The 17,219-nt window shown below is 52.8% G+C and overlaps 5 protein-coding genes across 5 annotated transcripts; 3 read left to right on the top strand and 2 right to left on the bottom strand.

The window, feature by feature from the left end:
• Window positions 1-34: 34 nt before the first annotated feature.
• J4E88_007740 (uncharacterized protein) lies at window positions 35-908 on the top strand (the record flags this gene model as incomplete). The annotated part of the gene is made up of 3 exons (XM_049401355.1): window positions 35-96; window positions 156-697; window positions 763-908. 3 exons carry the CDS (start codon window positions 35-37, stop codon window positions 906-908), a joined length of 750 nt encoding a protein of 249 aa, XP_049253039.1.
• Window positions 909-1,523: 615 nt separating this feature from the next.
• On the bottom strand, window positions 1,524-2,295 carry J4E88_007739 (uncharacterized protein; the record flags this gene model as incomplete). The annotated part of the gene is made up of 2 exons (XM_049401354.1): window positions 1,524-2,082; window positions 2,138-2,295. 2 exons carry the CDS (start codon window positions 2,293-2,295, stop codon window positions 1,524-1,526), a joined length of 717 nt encoding a protein of 238 aa, XP_049253038.1.
• A 1,422-nt stretch (window positions 2,296-3,717) lies between these two features.
• Window positions 3,718-4,978, top strand: SIT1 (ferrioxamine B transporter; the record flags this gene model as incomplete). The annotated part of the gene is made up of 3 exons (XM_049401353.1): window positions 3,718-3,724; window positions 4,016-4,537; window positions 4,599-4,978. 3 exons carry the CDS (start codon window positions 3,718-3,720, stop codon window positions 4,976-4,978), a joined length of 909 nt encoding a protein of 302 aa, XP_049253037.1.
• A 1,877-nt stretch (window positions 4,979-6,855) lies between these two features.
• J4E88_007737 (uncharacterized protein) lies at window positions 6,856-7,860 on the bottom strand (the record flags this gene model as incomplete). The annotated part of the gene is made up of 1 exon (XM_049401352.1): window positions 6,856-7,860. The coding sequence occupies one exon, from the start codon at window positions 7,858-7,860 to the stop codon at window positions 6,856-6,858; it is 1,005 nt and encodes a 334-aa protein (XP_049253036.1).
• Window positions 7,861-9,101: 1,241 nt separating this feature from the next.
• On the top strand, window positions 9,102-17,106 carry J4E88_007736 (Type I Iterative PKS; the record flags this gene model as incomplete). Its single annotated transcript, XM_049401351.1, has 6 exons — window positions 9,102-9,446; window positions 9,593-10,095; window positions 10,151-11,446; window positions 11,497-15,878; window positions 16,051-16,694; window positions 16,975-17,106. 6 exons carry the CDS (start codon window positions 9,102-9,104, stop codon window positions 17,104-17,106), a joined length of 7,302 nt encoding a protein of 2,433 aa, XP_049253035.1.
• Between the last annotated feature and the right edge of the window lie 113 nt (window positions 17,107-17,219).

Raw genomic sequence — 17,219 nt, 5'->3', positions numbered from 1 at the left:
TCTTCCCAACAGGCATTTCCTCCACACCACCATCATGCAGATGCCAGACATGCCCGTCAACGTCCCAATCGACGACCCCAACGCCGACACGGAATGGTGAGTCAAACCACCATCAGGTGATGGCGAAAGACACAGTACTGAAACTAGCGCGTCAGGAACGATATTCTCAGGAAACATGGCGTCATCCCCGAGAAGCCGCCATCGCCGACACCCATGATTCAGGAGGCGCTTGAGCAGGCTCGCGAACTCGCACACGAGAACCGTTTAGAGGGCAAAGACATGGACGAGCTGGCCGAGCTAGAGGATGAAGAAGACGACGACTTTCTCGACTCGTACCGTCAAAAGCGCATGGCCGAGCTTGCATCGATAAATACCGCCTCGGTGTACAACCAAGTCTATCATATTCAGAAACCCGACTACTCTTCCGACGTTACCGAAGAGAGCAAAAAGGCACATGTGCTGGTCTTGTTGACAAGTTCAACAGGCACAAACACCGAGTCAAGAGTCATGATTGAGCATTGGAGGGAGTTGGCAAAGAGATTTGGCGATGTCAAGTTTTGCCAGATGAGGGCGGATCTTTGCATCGAGGGGTACCCGGATAAGAACACGCCGACGGTGCTGATCTACAAGGACGGGGATATCAAGAGGCAGATTGTTACGCTGATGCAATTGAAGGGACCGAGGACAAGTGTACAGGGTGGGTCGCGTCCCTCAACTCCTGACGGCAGTCCTGCATTACGGTGTGCTAACTTGCTATGACAGATCTGGAAAGGCTTCTCGTTGATGTTGGCGCCGTCAAACTAGGAGACTCGCGCCTCCAGAAGAAGAGAGACGACGAGGACGCCAACCCTAGCAGGATAAGACAAGGCAACACCGCAGGAGACGATGACGATAGCGACTGGGACTGAAGGCGTACTGATAGGGTAATGTGACGGCTTATTGCCTGGTAGGGTTGTTGACGTCCACGACGTCGACCTCAAAGCTGTCTCCCGGAGATTTGCTTTGTACGCGCCGTATGAGGAACGTCTGGCATTGAGACATGTGTTGGCTTTCCAGGCAGTAGTTGCCGATGGCGGATGCTCGCTTCGCATGGACGTATCAGATACTGTGGCGCCTCGATCGGTGTTGAGTAGATACATTCTGGTCGTGGACTGACCCCTTACTGGTAGACTTGTTCTACGCTGCTGGTTTGAGGTACGAGCGTTGAAGATGGGGAGTCATGTTCTCCGGACACGGGAGTGTTGGTGGTGAACAAGTCAAGATGAAGAAATTTGGATTTCTGAGAGTCGACTTGCTACGTGGCAGGCTGAGGCATGGGCAAACAAGCACATGGCGTAATAGAATTCTCGCCTTATCTAAAAAAAAAGTGTGTTCTCTCATCGCCATCTGTCCAACACTGGAGCGCCCGTCTTGTGGGAAAGCTCGTGCAGCCACCGGACGCCGAGCGCCCAAGGCCCAAAACGCAAAGCCAGCGTCGCAGCGCAAAAGAATAGTAAAAGACGCAAGGGGTATGGAGGCAGCAATCATATGAGCTCATCGCCGCCGCAACGGCGCGACTCGTCGACTGCTCGCCAGATGGTGCTCTCTTCAAAGACGGGGCCGTGGCCGTCACACTTGGCGGAGCCTTTCAGGCGCTCGCACACGTCGGCCACGTCAACCAGACCCTGCTTGACGAGCGGATGTTGCTGGATGAGGTCCCAGGCCTGGGCAGCGGGGACCTCTTTCGCCCCGGCGCGGGTGCGTGGATGCTCCTTCGCGGCCGTGTTCACGACGGTGGCGTTGGTCAGGGACTCGACACGGTAGGCCGTGGCTGTTTCTTCGTCGTCGTCGCCGTCGTGGCCATGGTGGTGGACGGGCAGATAGGCGCCCGGCGAGGGGTACGTGGCGGAGAGGGGGCGCGAGGCCGAGGGGGAGCGGCGGGTGGTGGCGCGCAGGATGTCGTTTTCGGTGCGGGCGCGGTCGAGGGCGGCCTTGAGGCGGTCGTTGTCGGACTGCAGCGAGTGGGTGCTGGACTCGAGGGCCGAGAGCTTCGTCTCGAGCTCCTTGACGTGGCGCTCCTTGCGCTCGCGGAAGGCGCGCTGGCTGGAGAGGCATGAGCACGGGGGCGCTGGATGGGGGACGGGGGCGGGACACGTACGCTGCCCTGTTCTGAGCCTTGCGCCTGCTCTGCGCCGGCGTCAGGCTGTCCTTCTCCTCGCTGCTGCTGCGCGCCTGCTGTGGCTGGCCGTCGTCGAGGTCCGCGCCGAGCCCCGAGTCTACGCTGTCGTCTGTCGCGCCAAAGTACGCGTGGGCCATGGCTGCTCGATGTTGCTGCGTGCAGCGTCTGCTAAGTACTGCCTCGACGCACCGCCTGCAGTCTCACACACGCAGCCCCTCGGCACTGTCAGCACCAGCCTCCGTCGCTCGCCGCAGCACCCATCGTCCTCGACGCCTTCACCTCCGCCAGCAGCCCGTACGCCCGCGCTTACACGTCGGCATTGGGCGCCGCCAAGGCTTTCCGAGCTGCCGGGGGGTCACGCCAAGCCAGCGAGAATTTGCATCTAATCTTATCAATCAGCTGTCCCGAGCCGCACTATGCTCCATCCAGCACCGAGACGCTGTCCGTTTGCTTGTACAGTAGTAACGCGTTCCGCACTGGGAAATCACATGAAATATGCAGCCCGCATTCTTTTCACCTGCCGCCCGGCGCTGGTAAATAACCGTTGTTGCACATCATCTCCTCGCAACACTTGTGCCCACCAATCCACCAACCACCATGTCGCTTCACCACAACTTGGACGTTGGCAAAACTGCGCTATTCAACACAACCGCGACCGGCGCCGATCTAGCCTCCCCCACCGCATTACCAGACGCAAAGTCTCCAGGTGTCGCACGCATCGAAGCCCTCAACGCGCACACGTCCTTCATCAACCGCTGCTGCATCTTCTTCGGCATCTTCCTCATCGCGTATGCGTATGGTTTGGATGGGACGCTCCGATACACCTACCAGCCATATGCCACTGCGGGATTCCAACAGCATTCCACCTTGGCTACCATTAGTATGTCTGGTGAAATCTGTAGTCATTCCGAGTCACCAACGCTAACATTGACCAAGATGTCTTGAGGAGCGTCATCGCCGCTGCTGCGCAGGTAAGTCTTAGAGTCTGCTACCACGTATAAACCCATGCTCACTGTGTGCTCAACAGCCTACTGCGGCTAAGATTGGTAAGTTGAGTCTTCACACCGATCAAGATATGAGAAACTAACTCGATGGTCACAGCCGATGTCTTTGGCCGCATAGAAGTCGTCATACTCTCCATGCTCTTTTACATCATCGGTATGCACACACCAAACTGGGAGCTTAGCGTTGTGCTCTGGCAGTCGTACTAACACGACCAAAGGTACCGTCATTGAATCCGTCAGTTCAAATGTCGAGTCCTTCGCCGCAGGCGCAGTCTTTTACCAAGTGCGTGCTGCAACAACGCCAAACGGACAAGACCAATACTAACGGGTATCCTACAGATTGGCTACACGACCATCATCGTGCTCATCGAAATCATCATAGCCGACATCACCTCCCTTCGATCTCGACTCTTCTTCTCATACATACCTGCCGTTCCATTTCTGGTAAGCAATATAACCGTACGCTCCGGTTTAGCTTGTTTCTGATGTTCGGTAGATCAATACTTGGGTCAGCGGCGATGTAAGTCAAGCTGTGCTTAGTCAGACCACTTGGCGATGGGGGGTAGGCATGTGGTGCATCATATACACAGTGTGTTGCATCCCTCTAGTCGCTTCGCTCATGTGGTCCAGCCGACAAGCTAAAAGGGCCGGCGCATTCGATGCATACCAAACACCATACGAAGTTCATGGCGGTACCAGGAATTTGCTAGTCACTCTCTTTTGGCAAATGGACGTCCCCGGCGTCGTGCTGCTTATTGCGGTATTCGGCTGCATTCTGACTGTAAGTCGGCATGTGTTTGCACCAGACGAGATTCCGATTTGCTGACCAACCACGAGCCTTTCACCATCGCAGGTGGCGCGCAATCGCAATGGGGGACTGCCAAAGTCATTGCTCCTCTTATCATCGGCTTCATGTGCCTCCCCGCCTTTGTCCTCTGGGAACGCAGAGCACCTCATCCAATGCTCCCGTTCCATCTACTGAAGGATCGTGCGGTTTGGGGTGCTTTAGGTATTGCTTGCACATTGAACTTTGCATGGACCATGCAAGGCGACTTCCTGTACACTGTACTAGTCGTCGCATTTGATGAATCAGTAAAGAGCGCAACTCGCATCAGCTCTTTGTACAGTTTCTCCTCGGTAATCACCGGATTGATCCTTGGTGGTGTTGTATTCAAGGTCCGCCGCTTGAAACCTTTCATCGTCGCCGGAACTTGTCTTTTCGTGGTAGCTTTTGGTCTTCTGATTTACTACCGTGGCGGCTCTGGCGATTCGTTGCATTCCGGCATCATCGGAGCGCAGATATGCTTGGGCATTGCAGGAGGCATGTTTCCATATCCTGCACAAGCCAGTATCCAAGCTGCTACAAAACACGAGCGTAAGTTTCTTCCATGGCAACTCACGCTAGTTGAAGCGACAATACTAACTACCCAAAACAGACGTCGCAATCGTAACGGGCATTTATCTCGCTACCTACAACATTGGCAGCGCGCTTGGTAATACAGTCTCAGGTGCTATGTGGCAGCAGATCATCCCAAATGAGTTGGCCCGTCGCATTGGCGATCCCTCGCTCGCAGCCGTCGCGTATGGTGATCCGTTTGCATTTGCAACTCTATACCCAGTGCAAACCCCAGAGCGTATCGCTGTGATACAGGCATACAGACACGTGCAAAAATTACTCTGCATCACGGGTATATGTCTTGCAGTACTTCTTGTCGCTTTCTCGCTGGTCATCCGGAACCCGGAGTTGGGCAAGGACCAGAGCCTGAAGCATGCCGAGGAGGATGCAGAAGTCAATTGCTCGGATAGTAGGTCCTAGTGTTGAAGTTTAGCACATGTTACACGCTAGAGTCAGTACCGACTGATCTTGTTGCATATACGAGGGTCCAGGTGGTGGTGGAGCGGACTGACATCATCGTCGTCTACGGATACTACCGAGCTGTTGAGCTTCTACTATAAAGCAACAAAGAGACAGATGATTTGGAATTACCTCTAGCCCATCGGTGAATCTACATCGTTTACTCGTATGCCACAATGTTACTGCGAATATACAGGTCCGAGGTCACTCGCGAAGAGACTTCAGCCTTGAGCGCGAAGCCCAGAAGACAGAAAGCTACTTGTGAGATGAAAGGCGACCAAGAGCCTGATGCAGCCCAACCAAACTCGATCTCGAGTCCCCGACACATAGCAGCCCGCCTCTCGATCACATCCACGACAAACCGCCGCCCCTTGTTAACGACATGTGTATGGTGCCCGGCGAACACGAGATATCAAAAATCACTGCAGAAACAAGTTTGCGAGGCGCACCATGATCGATGTCGCTTTGGCTGTGGTCGGAGCGACGATGAACGCCCATGCCTTTGTGCGCACACTTGGGACGATCCGAGCGACCAAGATCCCTCACGTGCATTCCGACGCCGGGTTGACCTCAAGAAATCCAAGATAGCTTGGTAGCACAAGCTTCATTGCGACTCAGTTCTAACCCGCCGAAGATCGTGGGGCTCCTGCGGGCTGCTGGGCCGTGCGTATCACGCAGGCTGCAAGAGTGCTGTCCCGGCCAATGAATCCTCCCTACGGCGTCTACCATGTTGCAAGGCCTGTATTGTCAAACAGCCTGGTCGAGAAAGATGCGCAAAGCAGCCAGAAACTTTGATCGCGGGGTCTTGCAAATATCTGCTTGGGCATGGACGCATACCTAGACAACGACTTCTTCGGGACCTCGGGAGCCTCCGACTTCGGCAGTGCGCTTCGCAGAGTGCGGCTGCATCTTTGGTTTGTGCGAAAAGCTCAGGAGCATTTGGATGAACAGCACGTCCTCACAATATGCATTCGCTTCTTCTACGGCAAGGATTTGTCATCGCTGCCTCAGTTGTTGGATCATGCCACTCCGCTACCAGGTTGTTCGGGCGTTCGGTCTAAAAAGAAAAACCGAAGTCTCCCGTATCCCGGACATCAGTTTCGCCGCCGTGTGTATGAGGGCCTTCCAGATACCGCCACGAACCTGGTTACGGAAGGTCGATAAGCATTGGTGTCGTATCCACGGTTGTGCTAATTGCGACGGCAGCACATCGCGCCATCACGGCGCCACGAAAAGCATGCATGACATCGCTCAGGGCCGAAAACGACATGCGCATGTCGGATCTTCAACCGAATGTATGCTACCAGCAAGTGACAACTCTGCTGCTAGGTTGAATCCTTACGGTTTACCTTCTGCCTTCAGAATCCGTTATCTGTTGACCCAATACCGGAGCACAAGCAGAGAACAGATCGTCCAAGAGTGTCAGTCACTTGGCTCGAATCAGCTGCTTTGAGCTGGCTGGAGACATTGCATAACGCATCTTATGTGCAAGCAGGTATGATCTGAACTATGCGTGAATTGCGTGGTAAGATATTCTAGACGAGACAGCCAAAGCTCCCAAGATACCTCGACATGCGCGTCACCTGAAGCTTTGCTCTCATACCCATCTTCCACCCCTAGTCTCTGGCTATGGCTTCCGGTCTGCCTCTCGAGCCGTGACTATGAGTGGCGGCTTCAGCCAGAAAGAGTATGTTTGTTGATCCATCCAGTCATCACAGCTTTCGTTGAGCTCGAAGTCGAAGTCCCACAACAAGTGGCCCAAGGCAAGCCTCAACTCATAGTGTGCCAGACTGTAGGCGGAATTAGGCCTCTGCATAAAGGTGACCAGGGTAGTGGACTTACTTTCTTCCAAGGCAGGCGCGTGGACCGACTGAGAAAGGGTTGAACGCGTTCTTGTCGTCCTTCTCAAACTCCACGGAGCCTTCAGGCAACCATCTCTCTGGAGCGAAATCGTCTGGTCGGACGAAGTTTCTCGAGGAGTGAAACATCGGATAGTGGAGTATAAACACCGTGGCGCCCTTCGGAACATACTTGCCACAAATCTGCATACCGGCTGCTGGTACCAACCTCGCCAACGTCTCCGGAGCGCCAGGGTAGACTCGCATGGCTTCGTCTAGAACTGCGCTCATGTACGCTAACCTCGGCAGTACCTCTATTGTCATCGCGTCTTTCGACTTGAAACTGTCATAGATCTCTTGCTTCAATCTCATCATGCAGTGGGGATTCTTCAAAAGTAAATATAGCGTTCCCGAAAGCACTGTTGCCGTAGTTTCTGACCCTACCACCATGAAGAGAGCGGCATTGCCGACCATTTGATCCAGAGAGAGGCTCGCTTTCTTTCCGCCGGGTCCACCGGTGATCAGACCCCAGAGATCTGGACGATCGGTCTTTCTTTCCAATCTTTCCTTCACACGATCTTCGGCGAACTTCATGTGCGCATCTCGCTTTGCCTTCATCGATTTCGGGACCAAGAGCGGCAGGATCTTTGACGCAAAAGGAACGTGGTAAAATACCACGATGCGGATGGTGACTACTTTGATCGTTGCAACTATCACACGAACCCAGCTGTTGTATTCTGATCGCTCCAATAGACCAAGAGAGGTGCCGAAAGCTAGATCACCCATAACGTCGAAGGCTAAGAAGTTGAACATGTCTACCATGTTCGTCTCGAGACCCTGATCAGCGCGCGACTGGACGGCTGCTGTCAATCTGTTGACGTGCTTGAGCAACAAGGGCTCCTGCTCCTTCAGTGCCCGGGTGGAAAACCCTTGATTGAAGAGTTGGCGTTGTTCTCGATGCTTCTCGTCATCCAGCACGTCGATGATGCCCGGCTCTCCCGACATAGGTGGAGGGTTAGCAAGAGGGTTTTTTGGCAGCGGCTTGCGAGATGTGTAGGTGCCTGTCCCATGGATGTCTTTCGAAGTCAGCGTCGAGAAATATGTATGCGGAAGAGGCCATGTTTACCCTTCCATGCATTGCTAGAGGTGTAGCTCAATTCCCAGGGACTCAATCGCACAATTGGCCCATATTGCTCATGTAGACGGTGCGCATCAAACACCGTAGTACCCCTCCATCTAGAAAGAATGCGGGGTATAGGAGATGCTCGCCATAAGAACGGACCGGGGTAGTGTCGAAGTGGATGGATGAGAATATTGTACGACAGCCATCCTGCGATGGAGGTAATCTGATCACGATTAGAATTTCTACACCCTCATCGTGCGAATTAAGAAGCTTACTGCTACCGAAAAAATGCGTAGAAAGAGTAGAACAACTGTCATGATGAGATACACAATGCTTGGATGACACAGATTTGCTCCGAGGGAATCTGTGGTGTGTACAGAAAGACCATGGGCATTTTTAGCCAGCTTCATTGCTTGTCCGATCAACCAAGGCATGCACTGACCGCTCCTCAAGTGCGATAAGGAATGTCATTTTCCTCGATTGGCATCACGCGACACCTTCTTGCCTTCGGTAGTTTTCTGGATACACACGGTCTTTACTCGGCGTCTCTTCGCAAGCACCGTATGCAACCCTATACTTGATCAAGACAAGTGGAGATGGCTGGTTCCACAGCGCGTTACAATCTAGAGTAGCTCCTAATCTCTATATCGTGGGGGATGTAAGTAGGTCCGTTTCAAAGAATGCTAGGAGTGATGAGTGAGCGAGTCTTGTGTACAATGAATCGCATAGTAGAGTACGTTGTATATAGTTATCACAGGAATCATAGCTCGCGGAACAGTCTATATACCAGCTGGTTCAACATAGCGAATCGTTCGTGATTCCGTAGACAGTTTAGGTATTTTTCGATATGCGCAGCCAGTCTGATCATTTCGCGCCTTCTGTGGCGTTCTTTTGCCCTCAAAGCAAGGCCCCCACAGAGGCGTACCTCGAGCAGCTCCAAAAGTATATTGTTGAAACGCCCTTACTCCTCCCATTTGCAGAAGCCATCACGTCGTTGACAGACACATGGACCATACTTTGTGACGGCCACCCGGACATAGCCAAACTCAAATCGGGCAAGCGACATGTCGTCAGTCTGAAGCGATGGATAACCGACGGAATATCTGGGCCTGTTTCAAGCTCCATGTCCGGTATTCTAGCGTTGCCGCTGTTGGTCGTTATCCAGATCTGCCAGTACTTCCAGTTGCTCGAGTTGCATGGTCTCACGCACGAGCGAATGCTGGCAAGCCTGAAGAAAGGTGGCGGCGCTCAGGGATATTGTGGAGGTCTTCCTACAGCCTTTGCTGTTTCTTGCGCCAAAGACGAGGAGGAGGTGGTCCATCTTGCAACCAAAGCTTTACGACTGGCATTTGCCGTTGGCACATTTGGCGAATTGGGTGACGACGAGTTGGTGGAGGGGGCCACGACCATCGCAGTACGCCTGAGAACTCCTCCGCAAGGAGATGAGCTTGTGGCAGGTATTCCTAGAGTAAGTTGGGATTCTTTTCGTATTCGCTGCAGGGCCTCTCCCCTGTCGGTCTTTGGACTTGTGTCACAGGAACATGACTTCCACCGAAGCAAACAAGCAGCATTTAGCAATTCCATTCCTGTGTAACAGCTACTTACAAAATGCAGTGCTACATTTCGGCGATCACAGACCCAAAAACGATAAGTATCGTAGGCCCTGTGCTAGAGCTCGAGAAGGTGGCAGAAAGAGCTCGTAACCGGGGTTTGCTAGTCACTGATATCCATATCCGTGGCAAAGTGCACAACCCGGAGAACGCGCCTTTGGTCAAAGTGCTGTTTGACATTTGTCAGGAGCATGACGACATGATGCTGCCTGATGCTAGTCAGCTGCGAGTTCCTGTGCGATCGAATTTGGATGGCAGCTTGCTGCATGATTGCTCGCTGACACACGAGGCAATCAACACCATCCTCGCCTCTCGATGCGAGTGGTATCGGCTTTTGAAGGATGTCGCACAGGACCTAGCGGGAAGTGGTACAGACGCCCATACATTTGCTTTGTTCGGCATAGGAGACCCAGTCCCCCTGATGCCATTCCACAACGCTCGCTTGCGGATATCGAAGATGGAAGTCCATACCACTGTTCAGGGGGCCAGGTTGGCTGAATACAAGTAGTAGGTAGCCCCAACAGGCTGACGCGACTAGCGCCGCGCTAACACATCACGCCAGCCCGGAAGACGCCATTGCCATCACTGGTGTTTCATGCCGACTCCCACGAGCAGCCGACCTCGAAGAACTATGGCAGCTCCTCGCCGCTGGCACATCGACTTGCGAAGAGATCCGCCATGACAGGGTTCCGATGCGCGAAAGCTTTCGCGCGTTGCAAAACGACAAATGGAAGCCGAAGTGGTTCGGCAACTTCATTGATGGGGTCGATGAGTTCGACTGGGCTTTCTTCCGCTCGAATGCCAAGGAGGCTGCCAGCATGGACCCTCAGCAACGCATCCTCTTGGAACTGACCTATCAAGCTCTGGACAGCGCGGGCTACCTCCGCAAACATGTTCGCGAGAACGGAGACAAAGTCGGCTGCTTCGTCGGCGCAAGTTTCATCGAGTACACGGACAATACGAGTGCCCATCCACCAACTGCATATACAGCGACTGGTACCATTCGGGCATTTTTGTGCGGCAGGCTTAGCTATCACTATGGCTGGACTGGACCGGCGGAAGTCATCGACACGGCCTGCTCCTCTTCGCTTGTCGCCATCAATCGTGCCTGCCAGTCCATCTGGTCGGGTGAGTGTCCTATGGCTGTTGCTGGAGGAGTGAACATCATCTCCGGAGTTCACAACTATCTGGGTCTTGGCAAGGCCGGCTTCCTCAGCCCGACCGGTCAATGCAAGCCTTTCGATCAAGCGGCTGATGGCTATTGCCGTGGAGATGGTGCTGGAATGATCGTATTGAAGCCCTTGAAACAGGCGATGGCAGATGGTGATCCAGTTTTAGGCGTCATACCGGGGTCGTCCACCAACCAAGGCGGTTTGTCTGCATCTTTGACAGTCACTCAACCCTCGGCACAGGTTGAGCTATACCAGTCGATTCTCGAACGTGCAGGAATGAGTCCAAACCATGTGTCCTACGTTGAAGCCCACGGGACCGGCACACAAGCAGGCGATCCTCTTGAGGTGAGCAGCATCAGAGACGTGTTTGGTGGATCAGATCGTCCAACCAAACTCTATCTTGGTTCTATCAAAGCCAATACTGGCCACGCAGAGTCGGCGGCTGGGGTCGCTGGACTGCTCAAAGTCATCGCTATGTTATGGAAGAAAGCAATCCCGCCCCACGCATTGTTCAAATCTTTGAACCCCAAGATTCCCTCATTGGCCCCGGACAAGATTGTCATCGCAAAGAGCCTGGAACCATGGGAAGTACCCTTCAGAGCTGCGTGGGTGAACAACTACGGCGCGGCTGGAAGTAACGCATCGCTTGTTGTCTGCGAAGGGCCTCGGATGAGCTCTAGCAAAGCGTAAGTGTGAATCTCGCTCCTAGAAAGCTAAGCCTAACCTATCTGAATAGACCCACTCAGCTGCCTGCGGGTACCCACTATCCAATCATACTCTCAGCCCACACAGTTGAGAGTCTGAAGGCTTACGCAGCTGTCCTTAAATCGTACATCAGCCAAGGAGATCTGAGCCTCTCGAGCCTTGCTTACACCCTATCGGAGCGGCGAAAGCGCCATTCGGTGGCCTGGATGACAACAGCTTGCGACATTGCCGGCTTGCGCACCGAACTCTCCACGGACATCTCGTCATGCAGCATACCCCAACCTTCGAAGCGTATCGTGCTTGCATTCTCCGGCCAAAGCAAGCAGAATGTCGCTCTATCGAAAGCGGTTTACGAGTCAAATCCCAGGCTACGCTACTACCTCCAAGAGTGCGATCGAATCCTCGTCGCGCTTGGAACTCCATCGATCATCCCGGCTATCTTCCAGACCACCGTCATTACCGATCCAGTTCTGTTGCAGACAGCTACCATGGCGGTCCAATATGCTAGCGCTAGGTGTTGGATCGATGCTGGCGTGCAGCCCGCTTGCGTCATTGGACACAGCTTCGGAGAGTTGACAGCAATGGCCGTATCGGGTGTGCTCTCTCTTGAAGAGGCCCTCAAACTTGTTACTACCCGAGCCCAGCTCATGGTGACTAAATGGGGACCAGAGAGAGGTACTATGCTAGCAATATTTGCGCCGTACTCTGTTGTCGAACGTGTCATTGATGCAATCGGTGGTGAATCCCTAGAGATTGCTTGCTTCAATGCCACTAACAGCCACGTCGTAGTTGGCACCAAGATTGCGGTGACCAATGTGGAAAGACTGCTGGTTACTGACCCCTTGTTCAAGGGTGTCAGCAGTCGGAGAGTCGATGTAACTCATGGCTTCCATTCCGTCTTCACCGAGCCACTTCAGAAAGACTTCATGGAGTTCTTGAAATCATTGGACTTCAGAGAAGCTTCTATTCCCATCGAGCCATGCACAAAGGTGCACACTTCATTGATCAATGCTGAGCATGTTGCATCACATCTTCGCCAACCGGTCTACTTCATCGACGCCATTCAGCGGATAGAAGAGCGCCTGAGAGGCTGCATCTGGCTTGAAGCAGGATTCGATTCATCCATTATCCCCATGATTAAGCGTGCGACAGCTGAACCGGAGATTCATTCATTTCTCAACATCAAGACGGCTGATGTTAGTCAACCTACCAACGTTCTCTCTCAAAGTATCATCCACCTCTGGAAGGAAGGGATCGATATCACCCCATGGGCTTTCCTGTCTCCTTCCGAAGTTGGTTTAGAACCAGCATGGCTACCCCCCTATCAGTTTCAGAGAACCAAAGCTTGGCTCGAGAATGTTGATAGAGCTACTGAGCTTCAGCGGAGTTACGAAAGTCTTGGCTCGCAAAAGCTCGAGACCGCTTCTGTTCCGATCCCTGTTCGCTTGCTGCATCATGCTGAGTCTACTAGCAGTGCGAACAAGTTTGTTGTCAATAATTCGGCCAGCCGCTTTCGTGAGGTCATCAGTGGCCATGCAGTCCGTGGTCGGCCGCTTTGTCCCGCTTCCATGTACATGGAGTGTGCGGCTATGTCAGCTCAGATTCTGGGTGCAGACCTCGGATCTAAATCGCTAGCATTTGAGGACCTATCATTCGAATCACCGCTAGGCGTCGACCTGGACCGCAACGTCAATCTGACTCTCGAAAATATTGACAAAAACGGATGGAAGTTTGTTCTTTCGAGCTCTTCCGGGCAAGCAACCAGTTCCCACCGCGCAACTGTTCATGGCAGGGGTCGGATGGCTCTAGTAGAGAATCCTCGATTTTCTACGTACAAGCGGCTCATAGCTGACCGCCTTGACTCAATTCGATCGAGTCCGAGCTCGGAGAAACTCAACGGCGGACGAGCCTATAAGCTGTTCTCGAAAGTTGTGGACTACGCCGACTTCTTCCACGGGATTCAAAGTATCGTCATTGACAACAACGAGGCACTAGCCGACATCCGTATGCCAGACAGTCATCTTGGGGGCAATGAAAGCGCAGTAACGAAGTATTGCGACACTGTGTCCATTGACGCGTTCATTCAAGTCTCCGGCCTTCTCATCAACAGCAGCAAAGTATGCCCACAGGGTCAGGTTTTCGTAGCTTCCGGCCTCGAAAGTGTCACGACGTCCAAACATTGCGACTTCGACACTCACAAGGAATGGGACGTCTATGCCATTTTCACTCTCATCGATGATGTGCATGCGACCGGCGACGTTTTCGTTTTGACTAAAGACGGCGAGGTAGCCATGACAGCTATCGGTGCCAAATTCCATCGTCTCGAAATCTCCAAGCTTGAGCGAACGCTTGACGCAGCCAATGGATCAAGATTAATCTCTAAATCGGGTTCATCTCTCTCTCTTCGCGAGAACTCTAGGCCCGCTATGCTCGAGAGCCCTCCGCCATTGACGCCCGATGGCGCTTCCAACTCATCAAGTGCTTCATCGGTGGCTGGCGACGAAGCCAACGAATCAGATGATCCGTTGAGGGCGATGATCTCCGCATATACTGGCGCACCAGCAGATTTCATTGCCTCAAACACTTGTATCGGTGATCTTGGTATCGATTCACTGGCGTCGGTCGAACTCTCGGACGAGATTAACGACCGTTTCGGGAAGATTGTGTCGCCTGGCGAGCTTCTAACGGTGAGCTTTGGTGCATTGAGCGAAACCATATTTTCTGGCGTCACCAAAGCCTACCGAAAGCAAGTCTCACCGGTAACCGCGTCGACGGCTAGGTCTCCATCCCCGGTCTCCAAGACATCCAAAACCGGATTAATGCCTCATTCAAGCCCGGAGGAAGGTGCCAAGGACTCCCTTGGTAGGACTCGACGCGCGAAACTGTTCGATCTTATTTCAGATCTTTGTGGCGTTGCTGTCAGCCATATCGAAGATCACCAACTTCTTCAGGACCTCGGCTTCGACTCTCTATCCACCACAGAACTCGTTTCCTGCCTATCTGAAGAGTTCAACGTCGATATCAATGGTATTGATAGCCTCCTTGACGTTTCTGTCAAGGATCTGATGCACTTGGCTGGACTTTCTCCAATGAAGCCAAGTACCACCCCACTTTCGAAGCCGTTAAACTCACCTGTGCTTGATCCACCCATACACCATTCTATCAAAACTGCCGAGATTACGGATCCGTTTCAATCTCTCTTGGAGGCGGAGTCTTCCTTTGAAGATTATGCCCGGTCTTGCCAGTTTACAGAGTATCTAGCAAAGGTCTCTGCTCGTCAGGATGAGCTTCTTCTTGCTTACCTGATTGAAGCTTTCCAGAAGCTAGGGATTGATTTCAAGGCCATTGCGCCGGGCCAGAAGATTCCCGATTTCGGATATCAACCTAAACACAGTAAGGTAGTGCACAGGTACTACGAGATTCTCCAAAGGCATTCTGTCATCGAGAAGAAAGACTCCGGATATATCCGGTCATTTTGTTCACCCACCCTTCCTCCCAGCTCGTTCCAGCTTCTACGCGACCTCATCACGGACCACCCAAATTATCGCTGTGAGGCTGAACTCATGGCTCTCACCGGACCGAAGATTGCAGAATGCTTGATGGGTGTGGAGGACCCTGTTAAGCTGCTCTTTGGCACCAGCACGTCCCAGGAAATCGTTGGAAGCTTCTACACCCAAGCCCCTATGTTTGCCACTCTGACTGAGGTTCTTGTGGACTTCATGGTTCGATTAGTCAAGAAGGCAAACGGGCCAGTTCGTATCCTCGAGGTCGGAGCCGGCATGGGAGGGACTACCAAGCGGCTTGGTGAAGCACTAGGTGCTCTCGGCCATTCCATTGAATATGTATTCACGGACATATCTTCAACCCTGGTCCGAAACGCTTCTAAGAAGTTCAAATACTCGTGGATGCAGTTCAGAACGCTTAACCTTGAAGTCGAACCGCCTACAGATATGGTTGGCAGGTTCGACGTCGTCATTAGCACGAACTGTGTTCATGCAACCGCCAACAGAACTGAAACCTGTCGTCGTATCAAGCACATGCTCAATCCGCATGGTGTCTTGGTGCTCTCAGAAATCACTACGATCTTCGACTGGCACGAGGCTGTTTTTGGTTTGCTGGACGGTTGGTGGTTGGCGGTCGATGCCACACATGCCATTCAACCCGCAGCAGTCTGGATGAACTTCATGCATCAAGCTGGGTTTGCAAGCGCCACCTACTCTCAAAGCACAATGCCGGATTGCAATCTTCAGCGGCTACTTATAGCCTCTGTGAAGCAGTATCCGGAACCACAGCGTCACAGTGACTTGCCAACGTCCGGTGTTGACACAGTTGTTTACAAGGTCGTTGATGGTATTGAGATAGAAGCCGATGTCTACTTGCCGAACAGCCCTCCAATTAGCTCGATGCCTGTAGGTAAATGGCCCGCCGCACGCGTTGCTGTTCTGCACTAAACGTCTGGCAGCATTGATGATCCACGGAGGTGGCCACATGACGCTTTCACGCAAAGCAATCAGACCAGCACAGACAAAGTTCTTATTGTCGCACAACATTCTTCCTGTCAGCATAGACTATCGGCTGGTTCCAGAGGTGAATGTCATTGACGGGCCGTTTTCCGACGTACGAGATGCATACGTTTGGATCCAGACAAAGCTCTCTGCTATCGCATCTCAATACGGCATCTCGATAGACCAAACTCGCATAGTTTCGATTGGGTGGTCAACGGGTGCCCATCTCGCCATGAGCCTTGCTTGGACTACCAAAGCGCTCGACATCCCGTCACCAGCCGCCATATTGGGCTTTTATGGCCCAACCGACTTTGAAACTGGGGCTCTGGAAAGGCATCAGGAAGAGCAGTCTTACGGAGAGTTCCCTGCCCGCAGAATGCGACTTGAGAAAATCATGCAGGCTCTGCCGCGGGCACCCGTGACGAACTATGGCACCATGATGGATGGTAGTCGATTGGGTTGGATCAAGCCCGGCGACCCACGCTCTGAGCTCATCTTCGCGGTTCTCAAGGAGGGCATCGGGCTAAACGTTCTGCTCTACGGCCTTTCTCCTAAGGCTCTGGCCCAAAAGCCTGACCCAGAGCTTGTCAGAGCGATTAGCCCAATGGCGCATGTGCGAGACGGCTCCTACAATGTCCCCACATTTGTCATTCATGGGCTACACGATGAGATTGTTCCGTTCAAGACAGCCGAATCGTTCGTAAAGGAGCTGGACAATTCTGGAGTTGAATGTGGCTTCTTACCGGTTCCTGGAGTGAAACACATCCATGATCTGCATCTCAAGCCGGGAAGCAGAGAGTGGAAAAGCCAAGTAGAACCAGGATATCTATTCCTGTTCAAGCATCTAAAGATGTCCTTTTAGGTAGACTTATAGTCGAACATAGTCACTCATCTCTTGTCACTGCAACGAATGAATCACATATCTGGTAGAGTCGATCGCCCTTTCTGGTACCATGCATGCCCTCGCAAAGCAGAACCTGGTTGTATTTCGATAAGTTGCGTAGCCAACCATGCAGCGGAGCAAATCAGTAGGCGCTCTCGGTCCTGATGTCAATACCGAGGTTGAGAGTACAAGCAAAGGTGGCCATTGCGTCAAGAAGGGTGTCTCTTATCTTCGCACACCGCTTGCGATGTAGGTGCATACTATCCAGAGCTAGCATCGTATCTATTGCGGACCGAATGTAAAAACGTACACCTCACATTTCGGCGACACGAAAATTGGACCGAGGAACCGGCGAACGGGCAGATC

The sequence above is a fragment of the Alternaria novae-zelandiae genome (assembly GCF_023758075.1).
Source record: "Alternaria novae-zelandiae strain BMP 2774 chromosome Unknown scaffold_16, whole genome shotgun sequence".
NCBI lineage: Eukaryota > Fungi > Ascomycota > Dothideomycetes > Pleosporales > Pleosporaceae > Alternaria > Alternaria novae-zelandiae.
The sequence above is the reverse complement of the archived record's forward strand: the minus strand, read 5'-3'. Positions and strand labels throughout refer to the sequence as shown.